At 42.1% G+C, this 19,363-nt stretch overlaps 1 protein-coding gene across 7 annotated transcripts in view; it reads right to left on the bottom strand.

Moving 5' to 3' along the window:
• Positions 1-19,103, bottom strand: part of NRG1 (neuregulin 1) — a 194,622-nt gene extending 175,519 nt beyond the window's left edge. For 6 of the 7 annotated variants that reach the window (XM_053916489.2, XM_045197117.2, XM_045197115.2 and 3 more), the window contains exon 1: positions 18,505-19,068. In XM_053916489.2, coding sequence (XP_053772464.1) covers positions 18,505-18,604 — 100 coding nt within the window. In that variant the 5' untranslated portion in view covers positions 18,605-19,068. Of the gene's footprint in view, positions 1-18,504 lie in introns of all 7 variants that reach the window. The other variant, XM_024562614.3, reaches the window with a different exon arrangement.
• Positions 19,104-19,363: the final 260 nt, after the last annotated feature.

Genomic DNA, 19,363 nt, shown 5'->3' with positions numbered 1-19,363 from the left:
AGAAGCACCTCTTAGAAAATGTCTCATGGTGCTCTGACTTCTATCATTTAGTACTGGGGAATATTTCTAAAGCATATTTCTATCATCCATCATTTGGTAATACTTGATATTTTTTTTTTAAAAAAGCCCAATGATTTAAAATTTCTTCATTTCAAATTTAACGTAGGAACTTGTGGCTATGTCGATGCAATGTCCAAATTCCGCAGCCCAAAGCAGAAAAGGCTCAGAGAGGTTCACGGAGACAGCACTGTCTTGAAGACAAAAGCGATAACAGCTCACTTGGAGGAAATGTTACTATTGAACAAGCACTTGGAGATTTATGGTGTATTCTGGACACGCAGGAGCAACTGTCAAGAGAGAACGGGCTCTATTACAAATATTAAGTGATTCCCGAGCAGTTAGCAAGCTATTCCCTCCCCTTCAGAGCCTAAAGCACATTATTTTTTGCTTTAATAATACTTAGGCATTAGGAATAACGGAAACACCTGGAGTTGATTTTAACACTGCTTTGCGAGCCCAGGGTATAGGCCAAATCTTGTCAGGCTAAATCTCACCCTTGACCTGCCAAACATGATTACCAGAGTCCAGTCACTCCCTCACATCCCGCAGCTGCTGTTCTCCACCCCCCGTTCCCTCTTCCCAAACGTCACGGCTACTTCTCTGCCCAGAACTCGAGAGCACATGTGGCCAATTCAAGTTGGAGCAACGATTTCTTCCATTGAAACTCAAAAGCAAAGACGCCTGTGTTTCTTCCTGTTGACTATTTGTCTACGCAACACAAGTGGCTCAAGAACTTTACAGGGCGCTTCATTGGTGACGGCCTGAAGCAGTCCCCGCTGGAGCGAAATAGTAGACACTTCAGAGACCTACAGCAAAAAACACAACAGTTTGTCAAATACAAGTGAGGACATGAGATGCTTTTAAGTCCCAGGTAAGGCAAGAAGTGACACTCCAGTCCCACCCAAGCAGACAGCCAGCGGCAGCCGGGGACGGACTACCAGGCTGGCCCTGCTGTGGGACCTTGGTCAAGTCACCACCCAGCCTTTCACTGTTTTTCTCCTGAACACTAAGCATTGGACTATAACTGGAAGAATTTTTTAAAAATCTAAGTCATTGATTAGCAAAGTCTGTCTTGTCTCTTATAAACTTGGTAGTAACCACAGTAGTTACATTCAGTGAGATTTACACCTTGAGCCATATTTTCTCATTTCATTGAGATTTTCAGGATTGACCCCTGGGTCCTTTGGTAAAGAATTTAGAGTCCACCCCTGCCTCTACTTGAGGTATTTCTTAGAGATGTCCTCAAAATTGACCAGATATAAGCTTGCTTAGACCCTGAAGGTCCATAAAACCAGTCAATTAGCCATCAAAATGTTACCTTCTGAAATCCCTAACTTGAGTACTTTCAGGTCAATAAATCTCTTCTGAGGTATTAGTAGCATTGCCATAAATTTTTGTTTCTCATTAATTAATGACGTTCTCATCCAGTATTGGAGGGTAACTTTTTCACAATAACCTTCTCCTGCAAACAACTAAAAATGCTGAGTTAAATAAACATCACCTTTGTTGTTTGAAAGGATTTGGCAAAACGGGAAACTTGAACCCAGAAATATAAGCGAATACCTGAACAGCATGACCACATTTTCTTGAAGGCATCTGCACATCTTGGGGGAGGAAGCAGAAGTCCCGACCCAGGGCTGCCTGAAGTGGGGGCTCTTATACCAAATCCTTTCCACATTAAGCTGGGACTCCAAAGGGCTATACTTATAGAGAACACCCCCAAAAGCTACACCCACAGATAACCAAAACAAAACCAACACTCTTCCAACCCCAGAAAACTAGGGACAATGTCTTGATGCTGAGTGAAGCACGAAGGGAAAGATTGAGGCTAAAAACAGGCTCTTGAAGCCCAGGTAAGAAATGTTATAGGCCTCTGAACTTCAGGCCATGAACTTGGTAGGGTCCAAACTAGCCAGCAGGATCAAACACTAGCCTCCTTGGTAAGCAGGTGTGCACTTTTATCCTATGCCTTGAAAAATATCACAGATTATTTTTCCTGAGCAAGAACCAGCAGAGAGTCAGCGACAACCAAGGATAAAGAGACACCAGGCACTGAGTCAGCAGAACCAGCACATACTAAAATCATCATACACAAATTACAAAAGAAGTATGCGTACTCTGCTAAAGAAATGAATAACGAAGTTAAAGATATCTCTAGGGACCAGGAAAGTATAAAAGGCAACCAAGAAGATTTGGAAAGAGACCAAATAGACCTTCTATAAATGAAAAAAAACCCCAAGAATGACCTGAAAGAAGTTAATGGGTGGTCTTAGCAGCAGACTGTGCACAGCGGAAGAGACAATGAGTGAAGTGGAAGGCAGATCAGAAAACGTGTAGCAGGAGAGTGACACAAATGAGGGAACTCTGAAAGGGAGGCAAAGAGAACTGGCGATGAGAGCGAGAAGGTCCAACATACCTCTAGTTAAAGTCCCAGAAAGAGGACAGAGAATGGGACAGAGGAAATGCGATACAAGAGATATGGGTGAGAATTTCCCAGAATAAACCAAATGTATAGGTTCAAGAAGCGCAATGAATCCTTTGTAGGATTAATATAAAGAAAGAAAGAAAACAAAAGACAAAATCTTAAAAGCATCAGAGAAGAAAGGCAGATTACCTTCAAAAGAGTATCAGAATGACAACGAACTTCTCAACAGCTCTGGACTGGTCCAAGCATGCTGGCAAGGAGCTGCATCTTGGGTTTAGACCCAACCGTATATTTTATCTAATACTATAATTGCCATGCTGATTAAGCCCTTTCTCTGAACTCTTTCTCATGGTAATGGGAACAAAGAGGATGTAAATTTCTGAGAATAATTCTGAAACATTTGGCAGCTTTTAGTGTTATTACCCAATAACGTGATAAAGCCACTGTACTAGAAATAATGGTGCTTGGCTTATAAGTTTTGTCTGAGTTAAAATCGTCCCACCAATCAATTAAAATACCTTCCTGGAGCTGTGCCACAGAGAAAGAGGAGAATAAGTGGAATTGATTCTTTCCTGGTAATAAATGGGCCTCTAGATGATACACTTAAATACATCTCTAGGCCACTGATGAAGCACCTGATGCTTGCTCTTTTTTTTTTCCCCTTTCAGGTTAAGTTTTTGAGAAATAAAGTTTTCCTTTCATACATTTCTCAGATCTTTGGTTTGTACCAAAGATAGCTTATCATTATAGCTTTATCAATAAATCTTTAATCACAGTTGTGAAATGCAAAAAAGGGTTTTATGTTTCCATGTGGGTGTCTCAGTGATTCTGATGTTAAAGAAAGCAATCCAAGTAATTTATCATACACGCTCAGGACAATCACAGCCGCTCAATCCACTCCACCTAAAAAGCCGCCTGCTGCATTCCTAATAAAATACTGGCTTTATCAACAGGAGAATAAATAAATTTGGGGATCTTAGTAATGGAAAGTTTAAGAGGTATCCTTTCAATGAACGGCTTGATGAAAACTCCGAGTTACTAGAGAGAAAAAAAATACGCTATCATAAATTAATATTATGATCTTTCCATTAAGATGCTCCACAAGGTTAAAAAAACTTGCTGAGAATTTTAGTGTAGGAGATAGCCTCTTGAAAATAAACAGAGCTTGCATTTTTTAAAAAATGGAACTATGTTATAGGGAAATTAAGAATAGAGAAGGACCAAAATTAAATCTAGAGAACATATACCACTGAGAAGAAATGATACGATTTTAATTTTTTAAAGCATGTATGGTAAGAATTTCTCAAAGGCACAGTCTGGTGTCTGTTTTACTGTTCCACACACTTCTGGTCCTCAGTAGAGGCGAAACCCCATGGCCCTAACTGTGTCATATGCTTTTAAGAAACATCAAAATTCAGGGTATCTGAGAGCTCACAACTCACAGGCAGCATCCCACTTCTACTGGGAATTTCGCATAAAACACTTTCCTACTAGTGATTTAGAAATATATTTATCATCATGTCCTACATGTTCACTAAATAACTCATATTCCTAAACAAATCTTCTAGGTGTTGGCCAAGATAAAGTAGTCACATGATTAGTTCACCCATCAAAAACTACTCTTTAGAAGATAACTGTTTCCTACAGAAAACCAATTCGTTATTTGCCTGAACCTTCCATGACTACTATTTTTCAACTACCTTAGGATTTCTGAAAAGGCATTCACGCCAAAAGCCTCTGAGTGAAAACATACTTTGAAGGCATCGCACAAATTTTGCAGGAGGGCCTTGTGGAGACCACTGACCAATAAGATGCAGACTTTTAGTCATAGTTTTATTTCACATCTGAAAATGTCATACCTCATCGAAATCAGTCTTCTTAATTACTGGACAAGGAAATGAAGCCCAGATGGCCTAAATGATGGCCGTAACCGTAGGAATATGGTGCTCCCCTCTGTCTGGACTGGTCAGCGCCCTTGCCACACGAGCACACCAGTGGTCCTTCATCTTGGCTCCTGCCTCCTCTCTTCCTGCCAGCAGGCGACTGCTTGTCCTACACTTTCACAGGCTCAGACACAGACACACACACAAATACACACGTTGGATTTTCACTGTGCAGCCCTCCCAACTCTGGCCCAGGAGTGCTGCCTGGTTCCAACCCTGAAGAGCCTTCTGATCTGTGACTGGCTGGGAATCAGTGGTCGTCTGTTGTCCTCCTTGGATGGGCTCCAGATGAACTCTTCGGTCCTGTTCTGGTCACTGTTTAAGCTCTCATGAATCGGGGCAGTTAAATATGAATCAGCAAATCTTATGAGTTTCTACCACCTTCAAAGGATCCGCATTTTATTTAAGGCCAAGCTCCTTCCTGTAGCGTCATTCTTCTGTGAAGCTCTGGTGCAAAGTCTCCACGTGACCTGCACTATACCGCACATGAGGCCCAGACAAAAACCGCAATGTGTACAGTCTTGAGGCTTCCTTTTTTTCTAGTATGCTAGCTAAAGCCTACAAACCAAGGTCTGAACTAAATAACAATCCTATAAGGGGGTGGGGGAAATAACTATGTCTCTAATTTCTCCTACTTCCCTCCCTTCCCCTCCAAAAAACTAACTAAATATATATAAATCTCCTAATGCAAATTGAACTACCATTCTAGAAATGTAATAACGGACGAGAGGCCTTTGACCCCTAGGTCTCTGGGTCAAAGATAATTCAGGTTGTTAGTGATAAAATGTCACTGTGCTCAGTGACTGCTCAGTGGCTCACAGATGCAAGGAGTGACTTGGTGGTCTCAGAGGAGCTGTCAAGCCACAGGTGTTCACAACCCTTTTGCAAGCACGTTGTATTTCTACAAAGCACATCCAGAGAGCCCACGGAGATTCTTCTTCTTGTTAGTGCCTCTTACATTAAGGTGTTGGTGCTAATAACATGTCAGAGACAGCTCAGACCGTACCATACATGAATTCTTTTTCTCAATTCCTCTCTCTCTCTCTCTCTCTCTCTCTCTCACACACACACACACACACACACACACACACACACTACCCTCCTCTTCCACATTATGACATTAGAACTACTTACATGAATGGTCATCTTGTCAGTCAATATTCATTGAACCCACTTTGGTACAGATACCGCAACAAGCAAACAAATAAATATAAAGGTTTGGCTGATTTAAATGTGCTGCAACCCTCAAAATTATTAAAATCAAATCACTGACGTACGCCAAGCTACGACTTGATGGAACAGAAATACGTGACCCCGAAGCACTGTGAGCGCCGCATTCGCCTGCAGCGGCAGTCTTACACGGGAACTCTGTAGCTTCACAGCGGTTACAATCCCTGCCCGGAAGCCCGGGTGCCGGGGCCCTCGTGCTGGGACTGACGCTCCGGTTGGACCTTGCGGTTTTCTGCATCTAAAGAGATGTGCTTTGAGCACAGGGCCTCGCAGATGACCTTTTCAGTTCTAACATTTTATCATTTTCCCCAAGACTAATGTCGTTATAGTTAAGAGTGAACTTTGTAGGCAGAACTAATATTAAGATTATTTTCATTACTTATCAGGAATAGTTACTATTTATTTATTAATTGATTTTAAATTTTTATCTGTTGATTTTAGAGAGCAGGAAGAAGAGAGAAAGAGAGAGAAATGTCGATGTGTTGTTCCACTTACTTATGCATTTCTTGGTTGACTCTTGTATGTGCCCTGACCAGGAATCAAACCTGTAACCTTGGCATACAGGGATGGTTCTCCATCCAACTGACCTACCTGGCCAGGACCTGCTATGTATTTATGTAATAAAATCTTAACATGGTAAACATTATGTTCCAGGCTCCGTAAACAGCATCAGCATGATTAGTTTCTTAACTGCCTCTATGTACTTAAGAGAAAATGCAACAAAAACATTTTACGGTTAGCAAGAATTGCAGATTAAGCAACCCCCTAATTCCTACTCATTAGCCTGAATAATGAAGCAGATTATTACTTACTGAGAACTGTAAGATAAACTGGGCACATTTAAACCAGAAAAATAATGAATTCAATTTAGGAACAAATCCATGAATCACTGGTAGTGGTGATTTGCATGCATATTGCAATTATGATAGTAATATAATAACTAAATAGTAACTGATAGTAATATAACTAAACTGTCACCCATAAACCCCCACAACTTATTGTTCTGAGGAAATTACCATACTCCCTCATTCATTCAATCCTGAAGCAAGTTCTTAAGAGCAGCAACTATGCCTCTAGCCCTGTGCTGGCCCACCCGATACGATCATGCACAAGACAGACCAAGACCTTGTGGGACTTACAGTGTAAAGGTGTGAAATAACATAGTCAGGCAATGTGTAAGTTGGGTACTTAGAATCCTACACATGTATATCATTTCCCGTTTCTTATTTCCTTGAGTGGCCAGATATAGGGTAACTTCTTCCATGAATCCATCAGTCATCACTTAAAGAAGAGGCTTTTAGTTACAAATGTACCATAAAACATGACAATTCCAAAGATGTCCATTATTTGCTTAATTTGTCAGGGGAGTTTTCAATAAAGCACTGCTATATTCATAATCAAAAACTAGGTTCTTAAAAGTCCCAAGTAGGGACCATTTTTTATTTTTTCTAGTGAGGTGACATACTAATACTAGCAAAACGCTGTGGATCTTCTGAAGGGTCATTTCTCTCTGTGAGTTAATGTGAGACTTGTAAGACCACTCAGGGATGAATAAATTGTTCTCTGGGTGCAGTTGTGACTTATCTCGCTCTCGGACAGCAGCGAGATCACTTAGCATCACTTAGGGGCTATACCATCCAGCTGCCGAGGAGTTTCACAGAAACGAATCCCAGAAGGGCATCAGTGTTAAGATCACATTAACTTTATAAAACCATGTATCTAAAGTGACAAAATGTCCACTCATCTTTTACAGCTGCCTCTCGGAATCCTGTGGTGTCCGAGGTGTAGGAGCTGTGACATTTTCCCAAAGGGGTACGACTTGGTGCATGTCCCAGAAGACAGTTGCCGCCACGCTTCTGGCTGCCCAGAGTTTAGTTCCATACTGGTTCTGCAAAGCAGGGAGCTGGCTGTGTCCTGCCTTCTCATCACGATCTCAAGAGGGAGAATGAAATAAGCCCCCTTTAGTGGAAGGGCCAGGGAAGCACCAAAACATGCCCTGACCTTGGAGAGTGTGACCAGTCACCAAATTCAGATGAGGGGCTTTCACGGAGCTCCTTACGTTTTGTGAATATCTATGCTGGAATCCGTAGCATATTGTAAGTGGTGACAGTTTCTCCCTGTGCGTGGTCCAATGGAGAGGCACTGCTTGGTAGAAGGAGTCTCATGTAGATTTGATCTGAGAGGACAATGAATCTGCAGAAGTCTTGGGATCTATACTCTCTATTCTGTCCCTTTAGTTTCTGTTAACTCCCGGGAATACATGATAAATGGCCTGTCTTACCTGCCTTTCTGACGTGTATCACACAGTCCTGTTTCAGGGGATGTAAATAATGTACATAAGAGTTTTAAATGTTATTTAAAACTCTAATGTTGCTTTCCAAATATCAAATATGTAAAGTAAGTATTTCCATTGACATTTTCTTTCCTGTGAGGTTAAGGGCAACTGGGAACACAGAATATAATCAACATGAGAAAAATAAAAAACAAAAAACAACCCTTAAGACATAAGTCCCCATTTCTATGCAATTTAATATATGGAAAAATATGTATTTCTATTTCTAATCAACTCAGTATTCAAACAATTGGTTTTCTGTCAACAAACCCACCAGCTGATTTCTGTAATTCCTGTATGTATAACTCTTTCCCAAAATGGATACTGCATGGCCCGTTTCCTCCCCAGCACCCCCCACCCCAGGGAAGATTCCAAATATATAGCAAGGTAACCTCACTAAAACAAATTATAATTACAATCTACTTTCTGTATTTGAACTAATTCCTCTGGGCAATACAGAGGCCTTTAATTTTTTTTCTCAGAAATAGATGCCAATTATTGTCAATATCACTGCTATTGCAAATGTTTACAAAAATCTATCATTTTGTGGGCTTCAAGGAAATCTCCCCTTTATTATTTATTTGAAAACAATTTAAGTACAGAATGTAAGGAATACTAAAATTTTAAATAGTCAAATAGTGTGCTTATACTGTCACTCTGCTGGCAGAGAAGAGAGAACATACAAAAAGAATATACAAGCGGATTTGATACATATGCACGAAATAGTATCTCCTTAATATATAAATGAAAAATCATCAGGTAATAAAATTACTATGTCTCCCACCACAATCAAAGCACGCTCCAACTAAATCAATTCATAAACTACAGTTTGTAGCTCAGGAAACAAAATAGTCAATAAATATATATCGAAAAATGATTCTCACTCATGTACTCTATAAATATCCATATGCAAAGTTCTCTACTAGGCATTATGTGCCATATACCCTTGACTATTAAGACACGGAGATAAGGAATGGGAAAGTTATATCTAAAGAACTAATTGGCATATATTTTAAATGATTAAGGGCACGGATGTATGTGTAAGTGTTATTTAAAATAAAAGTGCGCATAACCCGTTATTGTGCCAACCTGTTAACACATCATCACAAGTGTTTCTCCAGTCTCCAACAATTCGTGTATCTTTAGGTCAAAGTTCAAGCTAAACCTCAGATTTAAAATGTCCAGCTGATCTCTTTATGAATGTGTTACATATTTGGCGTACACATCTCACCAATGACTCAAAGCTACAGAATCTACTCCACATAAATATTTGGTATGTATTCTCAACAACATGATAATTATGTACAAAGAACCTCTGTGTATAGGACCTCATGAAAGAGGCACAATATTTATCAAGTTATCTTCTGAAAGACTAAAATTCAGATGTCACTGACATAGATGCAGCAAGAACATACCATTAGATGAACGAACACTGAAAAATGCTAATTTATTATTGATATTCAAACCCAATAAATTTGGTCATTTATTTCTAACTCTCTCCTGGGCACGACAGAAAATACTAATCCTCATAACAACCACGTAAATGACATACCATTATTTTCCACAATGTATACATGTGGCAACTGAGGCTTGAAAAGTTTTAGTCGCCACCAGAGGTGGGGGGTGGTGCGGCCAGGGCTCCCCTCTGAGAGCAGAGCCAGAGCCTGGCCTCCCAACCTCCGCTGTGATCTACGGAAGCCCACACCTCCCTGCCTGGGAACTAACAAACACCGCAGTCTCGCTAAGCTGGACGCTGCCTTTCGGGCGTCCCCACAACCTCACGGTGGTGCTGCCCAAAGTCAACTCGTCGTGCTGTTAGGTGCAGAACTGCACGATATTCAAATGCAAGAAGTCTGATTTGGCCTGCTAGTTCAGAGAGAACACAGCTGAGTTTTCTTTTTTAGTGACTTTAGAAAAGGAACTTTTATTTTTAAGGTAAAGCGCTGTTCCATTCTAGAATGCTGCCGAAGTCAGACTACTGCTGGTGGAGAAGACTGGGCAAAGGGGTTGTGTTGGACCACACTCAGGAGAGCTTGGAGCCCAAGTGCGGCCTTTCTGGAGAATCCTGTTTCATCCTGCCCCCTGTAAAGTAGGGAGATGTGGATTCGAAATGTCACTCACACTTTGTACTTCCTTCACTCCAGTGGGTTTGGAGAGAAGTAAAAATATGCTCTTTAGAATAAACATTATTCTAACTTAGAATCGTCAGAACGATGATTTCACAGGTCCATTGGGTGTCACTGAACTGCTGACTACAGTCTCAGACCAACCTTAACTGAGGTCACCAATGGATGTGACTGCGGTCGCCTTTCAAAAACATCCTCCTACTATATACTCACATATTATATGAATATATAAAACAAACACAAAACAACCCTTTCATTTAAACATCTCTAACCCTTAAAATAGTATAAACTCACAAGAAGAAAGTAAACTTTCCAAGGTTGGGGCAGGGGGAAGGACAGAAGACAAAGGGAAGGTCCACCAAAAAATATTTTTTCCTGTACTAACCTGTTAATTTTTTTCATATACTAACAATTCAAATTGTTTACACTGTAGGCACAAGATGCGCAAATATGAGCTCACATGTGATTTCTTATTATTATATATAAATGAAAATTCCTAATAAATGGCATCCTAAACAGTTAAGATCCAAAACTCTAAGCTGTAAAACTTTAGGACTTTAATAGAGAAAGTTTTCTATGCACCATTAAAATTCAAATTTTGCCTTGCATAAGGTTGAATAATATTTTTTTGAAAAAAAACCATAAATATGTAGAAATTTCAACTTTCAATTTTGGAGTATTTAAATATAAAACATTCAGCATTCAAAACATGTCGCTGTATTTATAAATGTTTTGTTCTAAAAAAAATCATTCCAAATTGGAATTTAGACATTTCCTTTTAAAGATTTGTTTTAGATTCATTATGGAACATCTAAGAATACTGTGATAGCTTCTTGAAAAATACCATTTGTCCCTACAATTGTGAGATTATGTACAAGAAACAGATGAGTTACAATCACAGCCACAAACCTATATACACTTTAAAAAACTGGCTTTACCTATATTTAACCTTATTTATAAAGTAACTTGGACCATTCAAACTGAGATGCAATTTCACTTGACAATGAAATTCACACGTACTGAAACTACTAGAGAAACTGAGTTGATATAGTATCGTGAAACTAAGAAAAAACTTTCTAAATACTATCCCATAAAGTAAAGCTAGGATTACTCACCAATCACCAATACTTCCTACTCAAATCTCTGTAATCTCTGTAGAAATACGGTGGGTAAGATAAAGCTCGATGACAGCTTGCTAACATGTCCAATAAAAAGAAAAGAACAGGTTGTGGTATAAATGTACAACTTTTCTCTCCAAGGGAAAATGCTCCTTCCCCTGGCTCTCTAACCTTATGCTGAATTCATTTTGTATGGATATCATATGACCTGACCTATTTATTGGAGAAAATACCACCAGCTCAATGATTTCCTAGCTCCCATTCCTTTTATATATTACTTTAACCTCATTTAATTACCAAAGCTTATAAGAACTTTTTCAAAGTTGCCATGACCATATTATTTAAAATAACACATAAAGCATAAAGAGTTCAAATATCAGATTAAACTCTATGACACTGACACTATTCAGTCATGTATGACCTAAAAATTTGACAATTCCATATGGTTCAACCTAATAAAACATTCCCTGACTCTCACATCACTGAAACTGACACTCAGCAGCTGCCCAGAGGAGTCAGCTGCCTGCGCCCTGAAGCTGTGAAATGAAGGGTTTGGGACACTGTGGCGGAGCAAAGGCTACCTACCTCCCATCAATAATACCTTTCTCGGACCAAAACAATGTGAACCACATTGCACTCTGAAAAGAGCAAGGGAGTGATAGAATGGGCGTAATTCACGACGAAGACGACAAGTGCATGGGGGAACGAATCACGAGCAAGTAACAGGGACGACGCGACAGTGTCACATCTTAGCCCACGATCCGACAGAATCGGTCATTCAAACCCACTTTCAGAAATGTGTAACTCCCATTTAAATGTGTTAGCCAGGGGTTGCGGATGGAGTGTGAAGACCTGAAAACTAATGTGTCAGTAAAGATCCTTTGTTCAAGTTTCATGCTTTCCCGTATAACCTGGCAATGCCATAGTGAACCTTAAATGTGACTCCATCTCTCTGTGGGTGCTGCCTGAACGCATCCAAAAGGAGTAGGAGGCAACCGAAAGGTGCTTCTAAGATGCTGGGTTCTCTGGGGAAAAGGTGATGGATAAAATTAATCTCACAGATATCCCCTTGCGAGTTCACGCCTGAATCATCGTCATGGGGATGACGTTTCAGAATGTTCTGATTCAGAATTCTTCATGAATTTGGGCTATTTGGTCAAGCTGGAAAACAAACTCCTGCTGAAGCTAACTCAAGAAATCCGCACCCTCTTCCTGCCCAAAGGTTGCCCAGAATGCCAAAGTAATTGAAGAATAGAAAAAAGGAGCAAGCAGGTAGACATTTCTGTTTGGACAGAAGCTAGAAGGCAGGAAATCTTGTGCACTGTCACCATGCCCACCTCCAGCTGTATTAGTGCCACTGGAATCATAAATTTGATTATGGCGGTGGGGGGAGGGGAGTCATTCTTTGGGGAATAGCAATGTGATGCTCTTGGAGCACCCTCTGGAGGCCAGAGAAAGGTGACGCTGGGAAAGCAAGAAAAGAGAAATCTGATCATCTTGGGCCTTCTACAGGCTGCATCCACAGACCTCACTTGAGTGGGACTTGAAAATGCACTTGTTCAATCTTCATCGAGGTGACATTAGAGACTTGCATAATTAATTTATAGTTTAAATGCAAATTCAATCCAAAGTGTAACAAAATTCTCAAACAATAGTTTCTAAATTTACAAAAAAGAAGAAAGAACTGTCAACTGATTAGTGTTATTTTCAGCCTACATTCTGAATTTTGGGAGGAATTTATTGCAGAGGCATCTTTAAGTATTTAAAAGACTCGGGTGTGAAACATAATATTTTCATTAACAACATATAAGTAAGCAAAGCTATATAAGGTATCATTGTCAAATTTTTTAAGTAGCCAGCTTTACGTTTATTAAAACTGACAATAAATTAAGCTGCCTCATTTCTTCTAAACCTTACTTATTCTAAAGCAACAAACACTGACATCTATTGGCATTTTGGCAGCTTTTTTTTTAATTGATTAAAACTCATTCAAGGACACACATGGGTGCAGACATGCATAGGATGAGGATGAATTCAAAACATCAAGTATTTCTATGAGGGAATTTCATTTAATGTAGCTAATAGTATATTTAATAGATATCATTTTTCCCTGGTTAAGATAAATCTTTTTTAAAAACTAATAATATCTAATTTAATCTTTTGTATTTTCTGCTTGTCAAGACAAGAGCTCTAGGATTAACTAAAATGTTAGAAGTTCATTATTTGCTTCTTTTTTATAGGAGCATTTTTTTCTTTTTCAATTAAAGCTGACATTCAATATTATTTTATATTCGTTTCAGTGTGAAGCATAGTGGTAGACATTTGTATAAACCATGAGGCGATCCCTCCAATAAATCTAGTGCCCATTTATTTGCTTCTTTGAGCAAATAAAAATCACTCACCCAAAATATTGACACTTGGTTTGTTTTCTTCTATCGTAACAGAACATGATAAACTCTCAGTACTGTTAGAAAAGTGAAATTTAACACGCTACTTACAGAATGCTAATAAAACACTGATCTGGTAGGAATCACACTCCCAGAACTTTAAACACTACGTAAGAACTTCTCTAGTGAGGAGAGGGAGGAAAGAAAATGGGAGGAAATATGGATTTATTATCTTCATTATTTTGTTTATATTTAAAAACACCTGCACTCAATTCTATGAACCTCACTGGCAAGATACAGTTACACTTGATAAAAAGATAACAAAGAACATGTTAATACACACTTTCCTTTTCAATTGCTGCAATTTGTACTAGTCCCAAAAGAGATTATGCATTCTAAGTAACAAAGTGAGGTTTAAGCATCAGCTCCTCAGTGTGGCCAGAAAAGGAGTCTTGTTTCAAAATCTTCTCATAGCTTGAAATCTCAACATTTTTCTGCCAGGGATAAAATTATGTTGCACCTCACTCTACTTTCAATATTTACACTGAATTCGGGACTGTTTTCATTATACACATAGGCGGTTATGGTATTTGACATAGTTATCCACTTTTCTCTATATTTACAGGTAGTAGATATTAATATTTATACTTGCTCTAATCTAAGGCCAGCTTTGGATTATTTTTGACCATAAAAGGTACATTTTGAAAATTATATCAAATATCTTTGCAAAGACACAGACAATTTGTTTCTAAAGTAATTTTATAAACAGAGCTAAGATTTATTGGGCACTTACTACATGACAGGCAATGTTCAGAATGCTTCTATGGATTATCTTGCTCAAGTCTCATAATAACTTTGTGATAATAATAATAATAATATCCTCAATTTTGCATATAAGGAGACTCAGGCATGGACAGATTAGGTGACTTTCCCATGGCTATCCCGATAAGGGGCAACACAACTAGGACTCAAACCCAGGCAATCTGGCTGCAGAGCTAAGTTCTAGGCATCCTCCTCTGAATGCCGAATGGGGAGGCATTTTCCTTCCTAAAGAACAGGTGATAAAACACATAAAGCACCTGTGACACTGCTTAGAACAGGCTAAGATATTAGACAGATATTTGTGGCCCCTTGTCCATAACTATAAAAGTGTCCAGCAGAGTGCCTGGCACACAGGTTCTTAGGCTGTTTCGGTATTTTCTGATTTTATAGGTATATTTTCCTTCCCATTCTCCCATCAATGTCATTTTCTCATTCTGCAAGTATGAGAGGAACATTTCAAGCTTCTCCCACTTTCTGTTTCAAAAATTCTTCAAAATAAATCCTATTGCATTCTGTAAATACGACTACATGTTTTGAATAATTACATGAGGTAAGTGGTTACAAGTCACCAAGTTGAAACAGATCACTCACTGGCCATTCCTCCCGTTCTGTAAACACGCGCTGCCCGGTTACTGGCGGGACACTTCACACCCAGGAATGTTTGCAAGCACCTCACCCTGGGGAGCCGCGTCGTTAAGGAAACAGGTGAGTGATGTCGTCGGGATAGCACAGGGCCCTGCTTCTACCCATTCAGGAGACCAGGTTTCTCGATTTTTCCACCACTTGTGCTCACAAATGCCTCTTCTGCCAGAAGTGAAGGGAGACCCAGGACTTCTAGAACTGGGCTAGGCTTGATAATCAGTTTGTTGCAGGTGGTTTAAGAGAATAAAAAAGAATCCTTTGCAGTGTTTTAATGAAAGAAAAACGTATCAGCAAACAGATTCAAAAGGGAAACTAAGAGCCAAATAGCAGAAAGAGAAAAAAACAAAACTTACGGTTTTGTAATTCAGGCATCAGTAGGGAAAGTGTGGTAAAGTGAATCAATAAGAAGAGAGTGGGATATGGGAGGTCTGACATCTAGGAGGCCCTGGCTCTTACAGGGCCCTGTGTACACGGATCCCCATTACAAAGCCCAGAATTATACTGAGGTTGCTCATTTTGAGAAAAGAAGAGAATTAATGACTCCAAGGGCTTGGGACCCCTAAGAACCACTATTAGGGAATAGATAATCCTGTTGAACATCTGCAGCCCTAATAGTGTGCAATTTAATATTCAGTTAATTGCACAAAAATGCAGATGCTATGAAACATAGCCATGTATGTATCACATATCAGTCACACATGGCACATGAAAGTTAAAGAAGCCTTTTCCCCCTGAAAATTTCCCTCCAACAGATGTGTTTATGTCTCCGCAGGTAACACAGCACACAGCAGGGCCGAGAGGCTGAGTTCTCTCACCACTGGGTCTCCCCCGGCCGTCGTGCAGTACGTGAAGTACCGTTATAACACCCGAAGGAAGGCCTAGCTGTTGCACGTGTATCATCTAACACAAAAATTTCAGTGGTTGTCTTAAGAAAGGGGTGAAATTTGGGATTGAAGAACCCTCATACAGGAGCCACTCAAGAGATGGGGGTCCTCCCAAGTCCTAATTTGGGTTGGCAAGTGGCAATACTATAGTTTTGGCACCTAGAGGTCCTTCTTTGGGGGATGCCCGAGATAAAAAGTGCAAAAAAGGTTGAAAAAGAGATGTGGGCTTCCTCTGCACACCATTATGGTTATCAGTTATCCATTCTCCTAAGATGAGGAAAAGGATACTGGTACTTACCATTATAAGGAAAATAACAAGAAGGAGAGAAACACTGATTTCAAAGCAATACTATTTAATGCCCTGTGGTTTTATATAAAGCTGGTTTCAAATAGAGATTTCTTTTCCCATCAAACGAAGAATAAATGGTTTATTCGTATGGTTTATCCAGCTTCACAAGCACAAGGTGCCTGGAGGGGGTAAAAGTTCCCTCCCCGTAGAAGACTACTTACTGCCTGATAGAAAAGAGAGACAATATACTAAAAACTAACCTAGAAACGAGTTCACTCTGAGTTTCTCAGTAAGATAGTAGAGAGAATGTCAGTGAGAGAGAATGCCAATCTCTCTGGTTTAGAGGGAATCACAGCTGCAGGAATGGAAAACAGAACGAGAGCCACCAAGGAAGCTCTCGAACCCGTGTCCAGAGAGAACATCAGGTAGTCACGCCACAGTTACCCACCCAGCAGATGAGACCTGCGGGGCACAGGAATGCCTGCTTGCTCCTGATTTGTCTCTCCCCCGTGGGACTGCCTGCCGCTTATCTGCAATGTCTGTGCTAAGGCAATGCAGCTATGGACCCTTGACACAATGCAAACCCGTTCCTTCAAAGGGATGTTACTTTAAAACATTGCTCCTCCTTAATTCTTCAGACCGCCTGCCTGCAGAGGATCATAGGAACTTCTGAAGGCAGAATATTCCCAGGCAGAACAGAGAACACCTCAAAGGCCCTCCCATTAATTCTTGACAGCAGTTTTGGTTAGGTCTGAGGTCTCTTTAATTTACTATGATGACTTCTGAAAAGACAGCAGAGAAAGTCACTTAGAGAGGTTGCTCACCAGCTCCACATTTCATGCCTTGTTCAATGAAATGCTACATAGTATTTCCAAGACATAGGGTTTGTTAAAGTAAGGAAAATTTCAGCACACCCTCATTAAGACTAATGAAGGTAATCAAGGTGAATCTGATCAGCAGTATCTTATTCTAGAAGCATGCACAGGAATGGTCAGTGACCAAACAATGACTCTCTGTTCAATTTTTGTTTTGCTCAAAACCTGGTTACAGTCTTTGCCAGCAAGCCAGGTTCTGAAATGCTATCGGTGATGCCAATAAGAAGACTGGGCGAAATTTGTTTTCCTACTGCGAGGGACGGCAAACACTCCGGCTTATTTTCTTCAGCCACAGTACTACCAAGTGCTACTCAATGAATTCTGCAGAAGTGCTGCGTAACAAGTGTTGGGGGTGCTCTAAGTGACTTACGGCAGAAAAAAAAAAGCCCTTATAACTTCCCCTTCCTCTCTTTTTTGCAGCATCTTTTTCACTCAATCACTCATAAACAACTGTTTATTTGGGATGCCTCCTCTGTCCAAGACAATGTCTAAAGCATCAGCTCCTCTCAGGGACATTGAAGGTCAAACTGTCATCCACGTCCGTGTTGAATCTCAAATACAAGACTTGTCTCTAGAAAGCCTCAACGGCCATTTCATTTTATTACATAACCAGTAAACAGCTGCGTTCAAAAATTCAGATAAACTTTTGCTTTGGGGCACCTCTCGGGAACATAAATGGACCGTGTATTATCAAGGAGTTTTCCTCAAAACTAGAACTGCCAAACCGAAAGTTTTGAGAACTTACTTGGAACAGACCTGATTCCTGGCACTGGACTAGATTTCATCTGTTTCGCTGACCTCTAGGAATCCCTCTCCGCTGATTAAGTTCTAATGCCGCAGGAATGAATCGGGGGCGGGGAAAGGTAGGCACAGACCGCGACCCTATACCTCCCGCCTCTCCGCCCAAAACCCCGACGCGCAACCACTGAAACCGCCTCCTCTCTCTCGACCACCCGGTTTTTCCGAGCCCCGCACACCGATGGGAGGCCCGTTCCCGCTTCTCTCGCTAGAGGGCAGACGGGACCCGTGCAAAGCCCTCCTGGCTCGGGACTCCAGCGCACTACTCAGCGTTCTGCTCCCGGGCGCTCGGCTGACGTGCTCGTAAAAAGCCATACCTTCGAGCTCTGCTCGTCCCGTACCCTCGGAGAGTGCGGGCCGGGGCTACGGCCCCGTGCACTGCGCGCGGAGTGCGGGCGCCTGGGTGAGGCTGGGCTCCCAGGTAAAGGGCGTCCCCACGGAGGGCGAGAACCGTCCGACCCCGCAGACGCCCGGGAGCAGGGCCGGGCATCCCGAGCGCAGGGCGCGGGCGGGCGAAGGAGAAGCGACGCACGCGAGCAGGAGGACAGCGGAGCCCTAGCGCCGCGCACTCACCTGGGCTCTGGACGTCGGGCGCGGGCGCGGGCTTCTTGCCGGAGCCGCGGTCCTTCTTCTTGCCCTTTCCCTTGCCTCTGCCTTCCTTGCGCTCGGACATCTCGCTGGAGAAGTGCACACTCTACGCGGAGGGCTACAGGGGCAGACGACGCGCGACAAGTTTGGTCCGAGGGCTTGGATCGGATTTGGGAAAAGTTTGTCCCTCGATGGGGAGAACGACCGGGCTGCGGCGCTCGTGCTGCGCAGGGGGTGTCTCCTGTTGCCTTTGGGGAGCGGTGCCGACGCGGCGTGCGGTCTAGGCCACCTGGGACTAGTGGGCGCTCCGTCAGACGGTCGCCCTGGCTCTTGGGGCTGTTCTTGTCGCCCTGGGAAGTCCGCTGTGGTTCCCGCCTCACTGGGTCCTGCCGCTATCGGCTCCTGTCCTGGCCTCTGTCCCGCGCGCTTGCAGCCCGAAGAGGGAGAGGAATTCACTGTCCTGCCCGCGCTCCCATCGCCCAGGCAGCTTCTGCCGCTCCGCTCCTGTCCTCCGCACTAGCCCGGAGTTTGGACAAGTTTTGGGGAACTCCTCGCCGGCTCTTTTTCAATTGCCCCACAACCACCCACCTCCCGCCCGCAGGTTAGAGGCTGGCGCCTCCTTCTCACCCTCCCCTCCCTCGCCCCCTCCCTCTTCCCTACCACACCCCCACCCCGAGGCGCGGACACGCCACCGGGAGGAGCCTGGGCCGTGCGCTCCTGGGCGCAGCCCCTTTCTCTCCCCGAGCCCGGCCTGGCGGGCGGGGGGCGGCGGTGCGCCCAGCGGCTGCAGGGAACCCCCGACAGGGGTCGCTGGAACCTGCGCGGAAACTCTGCAGCCGAGGCT

Source organism: Desmodus rotundus, chromosome 13, assembly GCF_022682495.2.
Source record: "Desmodus rotundus isolate HL8 chromosome 13, HLdesRot8A.1, whole genome shotgun sequence".
Taxonomy (NCBI): Eukaryota; Metazoa; Chordata; class Mammalia; order Chiroptera; family Phyllostomidae; genus Desmodus; species Desmodus rotundus.
The sequence above is the reverse complement of the archived record's forward strand: the minus strand, read 5'-3'. Positions and strand labels throughout refer to the sequence as shown.